The sequence below is a fragment of the Monodelphis domestica genome, chromosome 6, assembly GCF_027887165.1.
Source record: "Monodelphis domestica isolate mMonDom1 chromosome 6, mMonDom1.pri, whole genome shotgun sequence".
In the NCBI taxonomy this organism is placed as follows: domain Eukaryota; kingdom Metazoa; phylum Chordata; class Mammalia; order Didelphimorphia; family Didelphidae; genus Monodelphis; species Monodelphis domestica.
Genome location: NC_077232.1, coordinates 254905190 through 254922565, shown reverse-complemented (window position 1 = coordinate 254922565; position 17376 = coordinate 254905190). Strand labels below are relative to the sequence as shown.

The 17376-nt window shown below is 38.1% G+C and overlaps 1 protein-coding gene across 2 annotated transcripts in view; it reads right to left on the bottom strand.

The window, feature by feature from the left end:
- Positions 1 to 17376, bottom strand: part of TBCK (TBC1 domain containing kinase) — a 270070-nt gene that overhangs the window by 30604 nt on the left and 222090 nt on the right. For both annotated transcript variants that reach the window (XM_007495831.2, XM_001363355.4), the window contains exon 24: positions 8024 to 8199. In XM_007495831.2, the coding sequence (XP_007495893.1) occupies positions 8024 to 8199 (176 nt within the window). The remainder of the gene's footprint in view (positions 1 to 8023; positions 8200 to 17376) is intronic.

Below are 17376 nucleotides of genomic sequence, written 5' to 3'. Positions count from 1 at the left end.
TAATTTTGCAGATAGGAGAGTTGAAGCTTTCAATTCTGCCCCCCAAATATGCTAAAATAGGAGATAAGTTGAAAAATAAGACACTGTATTGACTTGCTCTGACTACACAGTCAAAACACTGGTTGATTTGGCCAATTCAGTGAATAAAAATCAGCCCAAACTATCATTTCACCAGTTAATTGACTCTAGGCTGAAAGTGTAATAGCTTTGAGGGCTCAGAGATCATTTCCAGATTTATAGGCAGTTTTGAAGTACTTAAATTGACTATAAAAATGCAACTCTCAATATAATCTTAGCAGTGATATTAAAGTACTACTAAATGGGCCATCTTGCCTTAATCTTAGATTCTATTCTCAACCAACCCTCTCCTCTCATTATAATTATGGAGGCCCAAAGCGGTTACCACATGTAGCAGTCCCTGTCTCTGAGCAGAGATAATATTTTTCTCAAAGGAAAAGGAAAGTTAATTCAACAGACATTTTAAAGCCATATATGTTCACATATATGTATATAGATAGGTATGTGTGTATGTATGCATGCATGTATGTATATATGTCATGGTTTTGATATATTGCTGATCAGCATAAGGAATTACATGGGAATTTTGGGGGAGATTTATAGAAGTTGCAGATGGCATGCAAAGGATAGCAGATGACATAAAAAAGTTTAGAAACTAAAAAATGCATAAAGTGCATATATGGTATTGTATAATATCAAAATATTTTCTTGTAATATCATAAATATATATAATTTCTTTTGATTGCTAAGTAAAAAAGTTAAAGTTTGCAAAAAGAATGCAAAAGCCTACAGAAGACAAAGGCTAGAAATGTAGAAATATCTTAATACTGACCTACCCATAGCCTATGACCAAATACTTAACCCAAACTTTACAATAAGGTACTTTAAAGCCCCATAAAAGAAAAAGAAAAAAAAATCAGACTTCCTCTCTGGTATCAAGAGAGGGCCAAAAAGGTTTGTCACAACTTCATAAGATTGCAGGGGCACCATGCCCCTAACCCAGTGATGTAGAAGGGATATGAAAGGGCAAGTCACTCTAGTATCTTTGCCAAGAAAACTTCAAATGGGGTCACAAGTTGGCCACAACTGAAAGATGGCTGAACACCCACAAACACTATGCAATAAACCCAATGGCCTTTTCCTTTCTTTGATTTTACTGAATTCTGAGTCACTAAACAGAAATTGCAATTTAGCCTAGGCCAGCGTTTGCCTGAGAATATGTGAAACACAAAGTTAAAGCAATTCGACCTTTCTACAATTTTATCTTGCAAAGAAATCTTGCCTTTCTATACATTGATTACATATTAGATATAAAATAATTGAACAATTTACAACAAATCGTTTGTTTTCTAAAACTGCTTGAAACACACCGATTTGGATGTCCCTATTTTACAGGAGGGAACAAATTATATTCTAAGCAACATCTTGAATAATACTGAGCTAATGCATGTGTTTAGACAAATGAACAGCTTGTTTTACTTAAAGCAGTTTTGCTTTCTTGGGTAGGTATTATGATGACAACCTGTGTTCTTTCTACTAATCATCTTTCCTGAAAAACAAAGAGATTGAAGGAGAGGGAGAGACTCTGGGCAGGTGTTCACATTTCTCCTTGGCTACTATTTGTAGAGGTTACACATTTAACCAAATTAGGAAATACCTGCCCTCTCTCAAGTAAATTTTTCTTTGGATTCCTAACAATGACACGGTGTATTGTGGGAGATGCCTTTGGGCATGGAAACCAGAATGTGGTCTTGGAAGATCTAATATAACTCTCATATGAAAGGCTATTTAAAAATAAAATGGTAAGCCACTCTAGTATCTTTGCCAAGAAACCCCAAAGTGGGATCATGAGGAATCAGCCACGACTGAACAATAACAAACAACACAAAGTACTGATGTGCTTTTTTTCAGGCGACTGGATGACACAGGGTGAGGTGTGGGTTTCCTCCCATAGTCACTAATGTTTTGACATGGGTTGACAGCCCATTTACCATAGTTAGATTGCTAGCCTGCTCTGACCCAGAGCTGATTTAAGTAATGTTTAGAGCATTACTAGTGTCCTTGGAAAATAGGATCTGCTGATTAGACAAATACTGGCAAAAACTACTCTTAAGAGAAAAGAAAAAAAAAGATGAAATATTCTTCTCATATAGTGAGCTGCTGGTGAGGCAACTGTCTCTACTAAGCTACAAACTAACATAATTTTGAGGCCACAGAGTACCCAGAAAATAGTTTACTACCAAATGGATAGCCCCATTTCCCATTAGAATATGGTTGGAAAGTTAAATTTAATTTGAAATGAGAAAGCTCCTGAAATCTCAACTACAAGGAACCAAATGGCAGAGAACTTTTACCTAATGGCAAAGAAGAACACATATACACACATACACACATACACACACACACAATGAAGAAAAGTCAAAAAAGAAAAGCATGATCTCTGTGGCTTCAGATGTAGCATTACAAATATCATCTCATTCTATCCTCACAGAAACCCTGGGAGGTGAGTATTAGTATTATCCATATTTTACAATTGAGAAAACTGAGGTAAACAAAAGTTAAGTGACTCCTCTAAGTTAATAGAGTGAGTAAATGTCTGAGATCGCATCTTCACATCTATGGCTGCCTAGCTTTTCCAGAATATTATATAATATAATACAGATAATGCAGAAGGAAACAAGTGGTTCTCAGTTTCTATTTCAGTGGCATTATACATTTCGTTGTGATTTAACGTGAATATGATAGTGTTTCTGATCTAGTTATTTAAGGGTCAGAAGGTGACAGAGAGAGTGAGGATTTGAGAAGAAATTCTTTTCTCTTTTTTCTTAATAGCCATTTTCTCTAATTATTTTTCTAATCAGAAGATCCTGTTTTCCAAGGGCAATGGTAACGCTCTAAGCATTTCTTAAATCAGCTCCAGATCAGAGTAGGTAGCAGTTTAACCATGGTATGTGGGGTGTTAACCAATGTCAAAATACTAGTGACAGTGGGAGGAATCTTGTACCTCACCCTCTGTCATCCTCTATGATTCCCCCTCAAAAAAATAACATTCATCAGACGTAAACTACTTTGGAAGAAACAGTAAAAAGAGACAGAAAAGATTAATAAGACACGAAGTACTGCATAGCTTAAAGAAGTGTACTGTATCCAAAAATCCATTATACATAATAATATCACTCCCCTCTGCTCCTTAATTAAGGAGCAATGACTCACCAAGAATCTTAGCTTTCTATATCTCAGAACAGGATGAGACTAATTTGCTTCCTTGCATGTCTAGAGCCCGGGAAAGGCTGCTCCCTCTGCATTAAAACAAGGTATTCCAAAAGTCTTACTTAGTAAGCTTTAATGACTTATAATTTCACTGAGACTTTTGGAACGGCCCATATAGGAATTGGAGTTCTGTCCAGGGCAGTCAGGCTTCAATGCACTTATAGCAAAGAAGAAGTGAAAACTGGGGAGTAGGGAGCCAGAGCAATTTGGGAGGTACAGACTGAGGGAAGAGCACAGGGAAAAAAAAAAAGTTGGAAGGGGTCATAGGCAAAACCCAAAAGTGAAGCAATAGACCTGGTCTTCTCTTCTGGAGTCTCCTGTTCCATTCCAAGTCTTGAATGTTCATATTCTCTCCTTTCCTTTTATCATAGAATCCCAGATTTGATCTGAAAGGGGTCTCACCAACCCTTCTTGTTTGATATTTGAGGAAACTGAGGCACAGCACTATTAAGGGACTCATTCAGTGTCACACAGACAGGAAGTGTTTGGGGTGGGTTCTGAAACTGGGTCTTCCTGGCTCTGGGTCCAGCATCCTGCCAGTATAGGCTGCTTCTTGTACCAAAACTTTCTTGGGAAAGGTTTTGATAAATTCATTTGCATGACAGAATAAATGACAAATGAGGCTTAATTGTTGCCATTCCTAAAAGTATTCTCCTCTTAATAGAAGGTAAGGTGGAGTCTGCCTGTGTCAATCAACCAACAAGCATCTATTGTGTTCCTCAATATGAGCTAAGCCAAGGATTAGACATTAGGAATTTTTCAAAAAGCAAGAACAAAAGAATAGGGTGGAGTCTGGCTGTCACCTTCCAGGGCTCAAAGGAGAAAAGAAACAAACCTGGGTTCATGGTTCTAAATCTCCTACGCCCAGAGTGGGGATATGTTTGTTGCTGTTGAGTCATTTCAGTCCTGTCCAACACTGCATGACTTCATTTGGAGTTTTCTTGGCAAGGATACTTGAAGTGGTTTGCCACTTCCTTCTCTAGCCATTTTACAGATGAGGAAACTGAGGGAAGCAAAGTGAAGAGACTTGCCCAGGGTCACACTGCAAGGAAACATCTGAGGCCAGATTTGAACCCATGAAGATGAGTCTTCTTGATTCCAAGAAGGGGCTCTACTTGCTGTGCCACCCATATACCAAGGAGCAAAGAGAAAGTGAATTATTGAGGACCTTAGGGATACAGCCTTAGAGGGGACCCATTTATGTATTCCTAGGGTTATTGGGGCAGTTGTGGCAGAGTAGAAAAGGCAATAGATTAAAAACCAGTAGACCTGAGTTCTAGTCTTACCACATAGTTACTTATCTGGATGACCTTGGACAAGTCACTTAGGCTGAGATCCCAGGAACTAGGATCTAGAGAAGAGAGAACTCTGAGGCTAACAGATTCCCCCAAGTCCTAGCTTGGGAATCTTCCTGTGGTCTCCTCACCTGTGGTCTCCTCACCCTGCTGTCCACTATCTTCCCTTTGGTCTCAATGGAAACTTTGACTGTGCCCTGGGTTCTCCAGCAGTATGGCTCCTCTATCATCCCTCCTCTCTCAATAGTCTTTCCCAGCTGCTGCCCCATCCTCACCACTCACCTCAAATCTGTCCACCCCTGCTAGTTTTTATCCTCCAGATGTCCCCTCCCTTTCCCAGCTAATTTCCTTGCCTACACTGGGCGTCTCCACTTCTTTTTCTTGCTCTCTCTTTAACTCTCTGAAGTCTGGCTCCCTGCCCCATCATTCAATGGAGTGGCTCTGTGGGGATGCCCAGGATTTTTGAACTTTTCTCAATCCTTGCCCTTCTGGCCCTCTCTGCAGGCCTGGAACCTGCTGAGCATTCTCTTCTCCTTGGGGATACTCCTGTCTCTAGGTTCTGGGTCCATGATTCGATCCTGGTTCTTCCCTTAGCTGCCTGATGGCTCCTCAGGTTCCTTTGTTGATTCCTCCTTTAGGTCTGGCCTCCTGGGCATCCCTTGGTGCTCTGACCTACCCTTTCTCTTTTCCTGCTTATGATTTCACTCAGTGCTCTCACCAGCTGTCATGCATTTAGTGACCCTCTCCATGCTGATGATTTTCACTTTGATTTACCCATATCCTCCAGGCATATCTCAAGTTCTGATTGGGCACCTCACACTGGAAGCCCTACAGATAACTTAAAGTGAACATGTCCCAAACCAAATCCATTCCCTTTCCGCAAAGCATTCCCCTCCTCTGACTTTCTCTAGAAACATTCTCCCAGCTGGCCAGGCTTGCAGCACAGACCTCTTACTGACTCTCTTTCTCTCCTCTCTCCTCAGACCCAACTGCTGCCAAGGCCTATGGATGTTGTCCTGGAAACATCTCTTGGATAGTCCCTATTTTTGCCACTACAGTGCCATAACTCTATGGCAGACCCAAACCACCTCTGTCCTAGATGACTGCAATGAGCGGTTGCTTGGTCTCCTGGCCTCTGTATTCCATCATCCATCTACAATCAAAGTGATCTTCTTAAAATTCAGGTCTAACTCTTACTTGAGGTTCCTGGGTATCTCCAGGATCAAATATAAAATTTGATGGTTGGCTTTCCTACCCTTCCTATCCTACCTCTCCTTTAGGAATGCTGGCCTCCTCGTTGCTCCCTGAATAAGGCATTTTTGTGAATTTTTGGTGCCCATATCCCATGCTTTCAATGCTCTCGTCCTTGCTTCCTTCCAGACTCAGCCCAAATTCTGCCTTCTTGTAGGGAGCCTTTCCCAATCTCCCAACTGCGTGAACTGCCCCTCTGGGATTACCTTCCATTTACATGGTAAATATATATATATATATATATATATATATATATATATATATATATATATATATATATGCAGTTATTTGTATGTTGTCCCCACTTGAAGGCAGAGATCTTTCTTTAGTACATTGCCTGGTGTGTAGTTTGGAATTAAAAAAAAAAAAAGATTATTTGAAGACACTAATGATATTTAGCCTGGAAAAGAAAAGACTTAAGGAGCACATGATATCTTCAAATTTCTGAAAAACAGTTATGTTTAAGAGGAATTAATTTTTTTCTGTTTGGTTCTAGAAAGCAGAACTAGGAAACATGTTTGAAAGTTTCAGAGGAATAAATTTAGGCTTGATGGAAAGAAACTTATTAATAATTAAGAATTGTCCTAAAGTACAATGGGCTATCTTGGGACGGAGTGGGTTTCCCTTTCATTTACTGTCTTTAAGTAGAGTTTAGATGGCCCTGGTGATCATGGAGGGAATAATTTTTTTCAGGTAGGGATCATAAGAGAGGGTCTCTGAAGACTCTTTTCATCTCTGAAATGATAAGCATCTTTTATATTTCCAACCCTGTCAATATTCCCTAATGCCTATAATTAAAGGAAAATTGACAAGCCAAGGGTTTCCTTTTTATGCAAAGGGAAAGGACGGACCGATAGAAGCTGACATAAGATGAAAATGGAGAAGTGAGAAAAGGGGAAGGGGTTGTTGCTGTTTTTTGGATCTGTGATTTCTCTGATCTACCATAGTTTTATTCCCACATACAAACTATTGGCAACTATTCTGTTATTTCCATTCTTACAGTCGCATGGGTGCCCTGAAAGGTTAGGTGACTTTTCTAGGGTCACAGAGCTTATACATGTTAGAGGAGCAACTTGAATCATGGTTGTCCTAACTCTGATGATAGCCTTTCTTCACTATGTCCCAATACTTCTAAAACAGAGGATGAAAGGCATAAAATAAAGAACTCAGGGATAAGAAAGGGCCAATGTACACATATGAATAATAGAAGTGTATATCCTCAGGTTCAGAGAGATGCTTACAATTAAATTTTTGTTTTCTTTTCTCCAGTATCCAATAAATTCAGTTAATGATTACTGATGAATAGGAAAATTAAAGTGAAAGGAATAACAAAAATAACTAAGGACTGGAGGGATCAATTGATAAGTAAAATTAAAGGAGTAAAATAAGACAGTCTTAACATAGGAGTGTCATTTAGGGAAAACGGTAACAAGTTGGCATTGAAAATTGAAACATGGGTGATGCACTTCAAGGTCACAAGAGAAAGGATGATCAGGAAGAAATAAGGCTTACTCACCTGTAACTTGGATTCTCCAAAGCCATATGCTTCATTTTAGAATATCACAGCAGGAATAGGGATTCTTTTTAAAAATTTGAATCCCTTGGAAGACTAGGCAATTTAGACAATTTAGAAAGGCCTCAATTTTTTTTTTTTTGGTCTGGATACTTAGCATTCCATCCCTGACTTTAGGACTGACTCCCTGAAAAGCCATGGGATACTTTCATATATTTTTTAGGACAAATAGCCTAGCCTTGAGAAGTACTTCACTGTAAAATATTTTTCAGTGAAAATGGCAAAAATTTCTCAAAATGAAGTTGGTAGGATCACCACAAGACATAGTCTGCCTGATTACCCATTCACAAATCCTCTGCTCCTACCTGATTCCAAAATAGCATGGAGTCAGTGCTATCTCACAGCCTGCAATCCAGTGTGCTACCAAGGCTCATCTTCTGTAAAAAGAGTGGCTCTGTTCTTCCTAAGAGCTCTGTGACCTGGCAGGCCCAGCCTCCCACTTCTTCCCTCCCCCCCCCCCCAATTTCTAATTGGCACACTAAGAACAGAATTGAAGTATGCCCCTCGTTCCAATATTTTTCAGTGAACAGAATGCATAAAGACCAACAGAAAGGAAGTCACATTTGTGAAATCGGCTCTCCTCTCTTTTAAGTCCTTGATCAAGATTAAAGGATACTCTTCAGTGTTCCGTATATCAACCACCAGCAGCTTGGGTTTACTGGATTTGGTTTTCTTGGTGGGTGTTTTGAAATGTCCCGGGCCGGTCAGTTCACATAGGTCAATCAGATCCTCTGCCGAAATCCGTGGCGATACCTCTGACTTCAGGTCATTCAGCTGGATAGATTCTCTGGACTGGAAAATATATAGAAGTGAAACAAAATTAACTCTGGAAAAACAAATGAATAAACAAAAATCCAACCAACCAAGGAAAGGCAAGCTAAAAAAAAGCAGGTTGTGATCTATACCTTATTTTGTTTCATAAGAATTAGCATTTGAAGTTAAGTGGGAAGAGGCTAATGTTCTCATTACAGATTTAAACTGAATGCCACCACACTACGACAAATGGGTAATTTGTACATGCTAAACCTGCCAGTTACCATAACATTAAATGAGTGCCTGTGTACAGGTTTAGTTTGTGGGTGGAAAGGACCAAGAAGGAGGTTGCAACCAAACACTTTAAAGGTTGCTAAGTTTTACAGACACATTTGATCCTTGCAATAACCCTGAGAAGAAAGTTATCCCCTTTATTCCAGTGAGGAAACTGAGGCTCAGATACCTAATGTCAGGAGCTCACTTTGGGCCTCGGTCTTTCCTCTTTTCCAGTCTAGTACCCTCCTTTATGCTTAGAAAAAGAAAAGGATAATTTATTAGATGTTGGGGATGCTACCCACAGTCTAGCTGGGTATTTTTGTCACAAGGGCGGATGTAAATGCCATCTTTGTTTTGACTTAAGCCAGAGTCATTATATAATTCTTTAATCAAGCTTCCTTACCTAGAATACCAAGCTTTAGTTGTAGCTATTTGAAATCTGGTACATTGGCTTACTCAAGTAGTAGAACTTACAGGTCTTTAACTTTTTAAAGTACTAGATTGCTGGAGAAACATACTGGCACACCAGCAATTCTCTGGTAGAACCTCGGCCAATAATCTGAGTTTGAGAGGTGGCTGATGTTCAAAGGACCCTCCTACAAGTTTTTCTTTCTTTCACTGCTCTGTTTTCTCTCTTGGTTCTTCCTCTCAACTTCCTTTTTTCTCTTCTCCTATAGTCAGTCTCTGCTTACAGCATAGATCCAGTTAGGGCACCCTTAGCATCTCCGGTAGCTCTCAAAATTAACAGAATTTTTAGAATTGGAAGGGATCTCAGTTGTTATCTAAATCCATCTCAAATAGGACAGGAATCCACACTATAATTTACTCAAATAGTAACCTATGTTAAAGGAGAAAAAAAAACCCACCAGATACATTGCTAATGGGATCATCATTTTCTCTTGTATCCTGGCTTGTCTGTCACCTTGGGGACATCTGATTAGCTCCTTTACCTCTTTTTAACACATGCAATCAATCTGTTGCCAACTGTGTGATTCCATCTTGGTAACATTTCTTATGTAGTCTTCTATTCCTTCCCACTGCCATAATATTAATTCGGGCCCTCATTTTGTTTTGATAGAGGCGATGAAAATCATTAGTCTCCTAATTGTTGTTGCCATCAGTCTATCTTTTTTCAATCTATCCTTCACATTTGTGCCTAAGTAATATTCCTAATATGCCACTTGGATTGCAAGGTTCTACTAAAATCCTTTTCTCACTCTCCAAAGCCTATGCTATATATTACATTAATTGAATCATAGGGTATATTATATATCATCCGATAATAATTATATCATACCATCACATTATAGGATAATTATATTATAGAATTAATAATATTTTAATTATATCATGATTAATTATACCCAATCATCTGATAATAATTATACCATACTATCACATTATAGCACATCATGTTATATTAATTATATCATGTAATATTATAACATAAATTATATCAAATCATACTACATATTATCATGTATCACATTATATAAGGAAAAAGACTTGTACAAGAATATTCATAGCTGCGCTCTTTGTGGTGGCAAAAAATTGGAAAACGAGGGGATTCCCATCAATTGGGGAATAGCTGAACAAATTGTGGTATCTGTTGGTGATGGAATACTATTGTGCAATAAGGAATAATAAAGTGGAGGAATTCCATGTGAACTGGAATGACCTCCAGGAAGTGATGCAGAGTGAAAGGAGCAGAACCAGGAAAACATTGTACACAGAGACTGATACATTGTGGTACAATCGAATGTAATGGATTTTTCTACTAGCAGCAATGCTATTAGAGAAGGACCCAGGACAATTCAGAGGGACTTAGGAGAAAGAACACTATCCACATTCAGAGAAAGAACTGTGGGAGCAGAAATGCAGAAGAAAAACAACTGCTTGATCACATGGGTCAATGGGGATATGATTGGGGTTATAGACCCTAAATGATCACCCTAGTGCAAATATCAATAATATGGAAATAGGTCTTGAACAATGACACATGTAAAACCCAGTGGAATTGTGTCATCTATGGGAGAGGGGAGGGAAAGAATATGATTTTTGTAATACTGGAATAATACTCTAAATTAATCAATTAAAACAAAAAATAAAAATGTATCACATTATATTATATGATATGATCATATTATATCATAACATGATATGCTATATTACATATATTGTATTATATTAATTATATCACATCATACTCCTATATTATATCATGTATTCAGTTTTGAACACATAAATTTCTTCTCCTAGTGCTCAAAGCTCTTCCCTCTCTGGCACCAGCCTCCCTTTCTAAGCTTATTTCATATGGGTACATATTATTCTCTACCCTTGTCTTGCCTTCTGTTTTCTCAAAGTGTGTCTTGTTCCCCCTCCTTGTCATGCCTAGAATGGACTTCTACCCTTTCTCCTTCTAAGCCTAATAAAATTCCTTCCTTTTCAGGTTTACCTCAAGGGGTATCCCCACTGCAGAGCCTTCTTAAGCACTCTCTGCTGCCACCCCTCCAATACTTATTATACCTGAAAACGATGTTTCTGTTGTACCTATTGTATTCTCCCTGGTTTCACTGTCATTTGTTCAAGTCTTTCCTCCAAAATTTTAACCTCCTGGCAAGGGGATGTTGGAGAAGAGGGGGGAATCTTCTTTCCTATTTATCTTTATTATCAATGCCCTGCACAAAACTTTGCACAAAAAAAGGTACTTAATTCAGGTTTGCTGAATTTAATTAAGCTGTTGGACCAATAGCTTAGAAGTGAAAATTTATAATTTCATATAGGATGTGATTTGTGTATTATGGAGATTAGGTCTTTAGCTTTGGAATCATTAATCTTAAATGACTTTATACATTAATGTACATGGATAAAAAAGCATCAATAGTATTCTTTCAGTTATTTATTCACTCATTCATTCATCCATCACATATTTATAGAGTCTACTCTATGGAAGGTACCACATTAAGTACAATAAGGGATATAGCTCTAGTAATGACATACCTACAAGAATAATTTGTAGATGCTTTCTCATCCCATTAACTTTTAAATTGAAATGGGAGTTATGGCATGATGGGAAAAAGCATTTGGGGTCTAAGAATGTGGGATAAAAATTCTGACATTGCTTCCTTGCTACCTGTGTGATCTTAGAGTAGCCTCGGTTTCCTTACCTGTAAGATGAAGGTGTTAGCCTAGATGAGGAGTTCTTAAGCTTTCATTTGCCTTTTTATTTTTTTTTAAACTTGACACCAGGGATTATTAAATGTCTTTTTGGGCTGTCAACTCCTTTGCCTTGGGACTCACCACAATAATATTTTTTTTCACTTTAAACATTATTTTATTTTGTCATTTCCAAACATTATTCATTGGAAACAAAGATCATTTTCTTTTCTTCCCTCCCCTCCCCTCCCACCACCTCTCCCATAGCCCACGAGTAATTCTACTGGGTATCACATGTGTTCTTGGTTCAAACCCATTTCCATGTTGTTGGTATTTGCATTAGAGTGTTCATTTAGAGTCTCTCCTCAGTCGTATCCCCTTCCCCCCTGTAGTCAAGCAGTTGCTTTTCCTCGGTGTTTTTACTCCCACAGTTTATCCTCTGCTTGTGGATAGTGTTTTTTAGATCTCTGCAGATTGTTCAGAGACATTGCATTGTCCCTAATGGAGAAGTACATTACCTTCGATTGTACCACAGTGTATCAGTCTCTGTGTATAATCTTTTCCTGGTTCTGCTCCTTTCGCTCTGCATCACTTCTTGGAGGTTCTTTCAGTCTCCATGGAATTCCTCCAGTTTATTATTCCTTTTAGCAAAATAGTATTCCATCACCAACATATACCACAATTTGTTCAGCCATTCCCCAATTGAAGGGCATCCCCTCATTTTCCAATTTTTGGCCACCACAAAGAGCACAGCTATGAATATTCTTGTACAAGTCTTTTTACTTATTGTCTCTTTGGGGTACAGACCCAGCAGTGCTATAGTTGGATCAAAGGGTAGACATTCTTTTATCACCCTTTGGGCATAGTTCCAAATTGCCCTCCAGAATGGTTGGATCAGTTCACAGCTCCACCAGCAATGAATTAATGTACCTACTTTGCCACAACCCCTCCAGCATTCATTACTTTGCATAGCTGTCATGTTAGCCAATCTGCTAGGTGTGAGGTGATACCTCAGAGTTGTTTTGATTTGCATCTCTCTGATTATAAGAGATGTAGAACACTTTTTCATGTGCTTATTAATAGTTTTGATTTCTTTGGCTGAGAACGGCCTGTTCATGTCCCTTGCCCATTTATCAATTGGAGAATGGCTTGATTTTTTGTACAATTGATTTAGCTCTTTGTAAATTTGAGTAATTAAACCTTTGTCAGAGGTTTTTATGAAGATTGTTTCCCAATTTGTTGCTTCCCTTCTGATTTTAGTTACATTGGTTTTGTTTGTACAAAACCTTTTTAATTTCATGTATTCCAGATTATTTATTTGGCATTTTGTGACTCTTTCTAAATCTTGCTTGGTTTTAAAGTCTTTTCCTTCCCAAAGGTCTGACATGTATACTATTCTGTGTTTACCTAATTTGCTTATAGTTTCCTTCTTTATGTTCAAGTCATTCACCCATTTTGAATTTATCTTGGTGTAGGGTGTGAGGTGTTGATCCAAACCTAATCTCTCCCACACTGTCCTCCAATTTTCCCAGCAGTTTTTATGAAATAGTGGATTTTTGTCCAAAAAGCTGGGATCTTTGGGTTTGTCATATACTGTCTTGCTGAGGTCACTTACCCTGAGTCTATTACTGATCCTCCTTTCTGTCTCTTAGCCAGTACCAAATCGTTTTGATGACCGCTGCTTTATAATATAGTCTGAGATCTGGGACTGCAAGGCCCCCCTTCCTTTGTATTTTTTTTTCATTATTTCCCTGCATATCCTTGATCCTTTGTTCTTCCAAATGAACTTTGTTATGGTTTTTTCTTGATCAGTAAAAAAAATTTTTGGAAGTTCCATGGGTATGGCACTAAATAGATAGATGAGTTTGGATAGGATGGTCATTTTTATTATATTGGCTCATCCTACCCATGAGCAGTTAATGTTCTTCCAATTGTTCAAGCCTAGTTTTAGTTGTGTGGAGAGTGTTTTGTAGTTGTGTTCATATAGTTCCTGTGTTTGTCTCTGGAGATAGATTCCTAAGTATTTTATTTTGTCTAAGGTAATTTTGAATGGGATTTCTCTCACAATAATATTTTTAAATAATTCAAGGAAATGCTAAATTTCAATTAGGAGTCAGCGAAGACAAAGATATAATTATTTTTTCTAAGTTCACAGACCTCAGGTTAAGAACTCCTGGTCCTGATAACCTCTAAAGTCCTTCTTATGATACTATGCTCTCCATCCTACACAGCCCTTTTCTATAACTCAATCTGTCTACTTTCCAGTCAAAGAGATGGGAGAATGACCTTCTCTTTATAGTACTCTCTTTAGACAGCTAGGTGCCCCAGTGTATAGTGTGTCAGGCCAGGCTTCAAGAAGACTTATCTTCCTGAGTTCAACTCTAGCCTCAGACACTTCCTAGCTATGTGAGCCAGGGTAAGTCATTTAACCCTGTTTGCCTCAGTTTCCTCATCTGGAATATGAGCTAGAGAAGGAAATGGGAAACCACTCCAGTATCTTTGCCAATATCTTTGCCAATCTTTGCCATGGTTACATGGCAAAAATAATGACTGAACGTCAACAACAAATCCTCCCCTTTGAATGAATAAAAACTAGTTTGGTCAAGTAAAACATTTTTGAATAAACAGGTGCAAAATAAGCAAATAATTTAAAGCTAAAAAGGCAAAGTTTAAAAATAAAGTTTTTTAGTCAGTGCGCCTACATAAATGTCTTTTTAGTTAGTAATGACTGAAAACCTCTTGAAGCAGGGGAAATCAAACACAAGGAAATTAAAGGTAAAACTTGATAGAATCTGGAGTATTTGGACAAGTATAACACGTCTGACTATCTTCACATGCTCATAAAATTTTCATGTGTCATACACCTAAAGTTTTACTCAGTTAATAAGCTGTTCTCTGAGATTTCTTAGCTCATGCCTTTATCTACTCCTTTGAAAGTGAGTGGTGGTGGGTGGGTTGGGAGCAAAGAAAAGAATATGCTCTTTTCCTAATGTAATATCAGCAAGGACTGGAGCAGCAGACATCCACCAACCACCAATGAAGCAGTAGCATTGCTAGAGTACAACAGGCCTGGGAACCAGGGCCAAAGGTTTGCTATCTGTTTGCAATGCAGAGTGAAGAGGAAGAGAGAGACTGACATACAAGTACTAGAGGTTGGGAAGAAGTGAGATCTAATGCTAGCCATGAATCTATAGAAACCTAACCATAACCCACTGAAATAAGGATTTCCTTTGAATCCTCAGGACAGAATGAATTTTCCTATAAATATCAACTCATACTAAGCAATAGCCAGAATGGCCATTGACACTGAAGTCAGGGTCCCTTGATATGTGTTTATAATTTATAAAATATTTATATATAATATAAAATATAATATAATAACTATATTATAATCAAGAAATTCTGTTCCCATCCTTACAGCAGAATTATTAAATTATAATACTCACTCTTCTTTTTCTACCATTCTTTAAAAAGTATAGAGCCTTTCCCCCATCTTATTTGAAAAAAGTAACTACTTATCAGAGATGCTGTGGGAATTTAACTCTGAGTTCCTAGTCCATGTGGAGAAAGGAACAAATTCTGAAAAGATTTGGCCCTATTTCCCAGCCTTCGTTTGTCCGAATATCTCCAGTTATACCTACTTTTGCTTTTTATTCCAATTTGCATCTACTAAAAGGAAGCTCATCTCTTCAGTTCTTTTGCAAACTTGGAAATAAAATCTGCCAACATGTGCCAGAAAGAAATTAGGCAGATTGTCCCACGAGAGGGTACTTCATGGCCTTAAAAATAGCTCTCCTAAGGGCTTTTCACATTTCTTAGGTATGAGCAATGCAATTAAAATATACTTCAGGTGATATGGGGAAATGGCACCAGAACTCAATATATACACTAATTAAGGGAAATAGCTCTTGTAATTGCAATAAACTATACAGTACAATTAAAAGCTCTGTAATAAAAAATATGGCTAGATCTAAATGAATCAAGGACTTTAAGAGTCAATAAATAACTATAGTTAGAAAAAATGGGAAGCGAAAATGTCTTTTAGTTTATACAAATATCTAAGATTAGATTGAAACTGTTACATTAGTATCATGGATCTCAAGACCAGCAGAAAAACCATAAGACAATATCAGAATGGAAAGGTTTTCGTGTTATTCCTTGGACTATTTAGCAGAGAGAAAGAGAAGCTGATTTTTTTTGCATCTGACAAACTATTCCCCACCCCTCCCAACAACAACAATTTCTTCACACTAAGATTTTAATTAACTGATTTTGATGCAGAACTGATAAATGTACTTGGCTGGAAAAACACAGGTATCAATAGGAAATGCTTTTAGAACTATTTAATCAGTTTTCAAGCATTTCCTGGCTAGCTGCCAATCACCCTTGTTAACCCCTTCCCTCTAGTTTCTCTAAGTCCATTGTGGAGTTGTACTTTAGAAATTGCACCCAGGAGGGCCTATATACCATGCAAATCGCTTACTAAACATCCTGGAAAAAAATGATTTGAGCTGCAGTGTGACGCCTGTTCTCATTCTCTGGGTTTCCTTGACTACACCCTAAATTCCTAGCTGGTCGAGCACTTGTTCTTCTCACCCCATTAACTTTTAAATAGAAATGGTGCTTGCTAAGCCTTATGGGTTTATGGCTCTTAATAAAAAATAAAAAATAAAAACTGGCATTAGAAGCTTTAATTTTTTTAATATTAGGAATTAAGGCTACTTAAGTATTCTGAAATTAAAAGCTGAGCTGCAGAAAGATGAAAGAGCTTAGGTATCAGGAGGCCACACAATCAGCTTCCATCTAGTTTTCCATTAAGCTCTAATCTCTCATCGGCATTTTCTTCTGGCTTTCAGAGTCCCATTTATGAAGACAAAATGGAGTTGTTCCGAGTTCCCTGTCACTTGCTTTTAGTCATTGGTTTCATGACCCTTTTAGCATGGAGGACTGGCTGGTCCAGGGAAGAGGGAGAGAGGGAAAGGAGGACCTGGCCAAAAGTCTCTCTATCACCTAATAACTCAGTTCCATTTAGTAAGGACATCTTAGCCAAATTTAAAATCAAACCCAGGGGAAGTGGGGACTTTCTTGAGATCAGGATTACAGCCATGTAAGAAACAAGTGACTTCTGACAAATTCAGAAGGTTCCAAAGTTTTAATGAGGGCAGAACTTTAATACAGTGCATGCCTTTTCCTCTGGGAATGGTAAAGAAGATTTGGGGCAAATTATCTTACTTTGCTTTATTAAGAAAATTCTCATATAATTTAAAACTACAAAGTCCTGTCTTCCTTTTATTAGATAGTTGGAGAAAAGGCTCTTACTTCCCATTGTATACATTCTCTTTAGAAGAATCACAGTGAAGCACACTTATTAGTACACTTACATTCTTTTACATCACGAGTAGCCCTTTTCCCTGTAGTTTTATGGGAGTTTCAAATTAATGGATATTTTTGTGCATAGGCCAATGCTCACAGAGGCCTAAAAGCAACTCTGGAGATGCCTTTTAATTAGCAGTTTCTGCCTGTAGTCATAACACAAAGCACGGTTCAGGGCCTGGACAAATAGAAGCTGGCTTGGAGGAGAACTCTCAAATTGTTCTCCTTCTTTCCCTGTCCATGTGCAAACACAATTTGGGCATCAGGGTTACTGATAAATGTGGCTCAGGAATCAGAGTGGCAGCACTGTAATGACTCTCTGGTGGAATTCAGGTAAGAATGCTAACTGGGAACGTTACACCTTTAGGACACAGACAGGGATTTTATTGGGGATAGTGGCTCTGACACAGT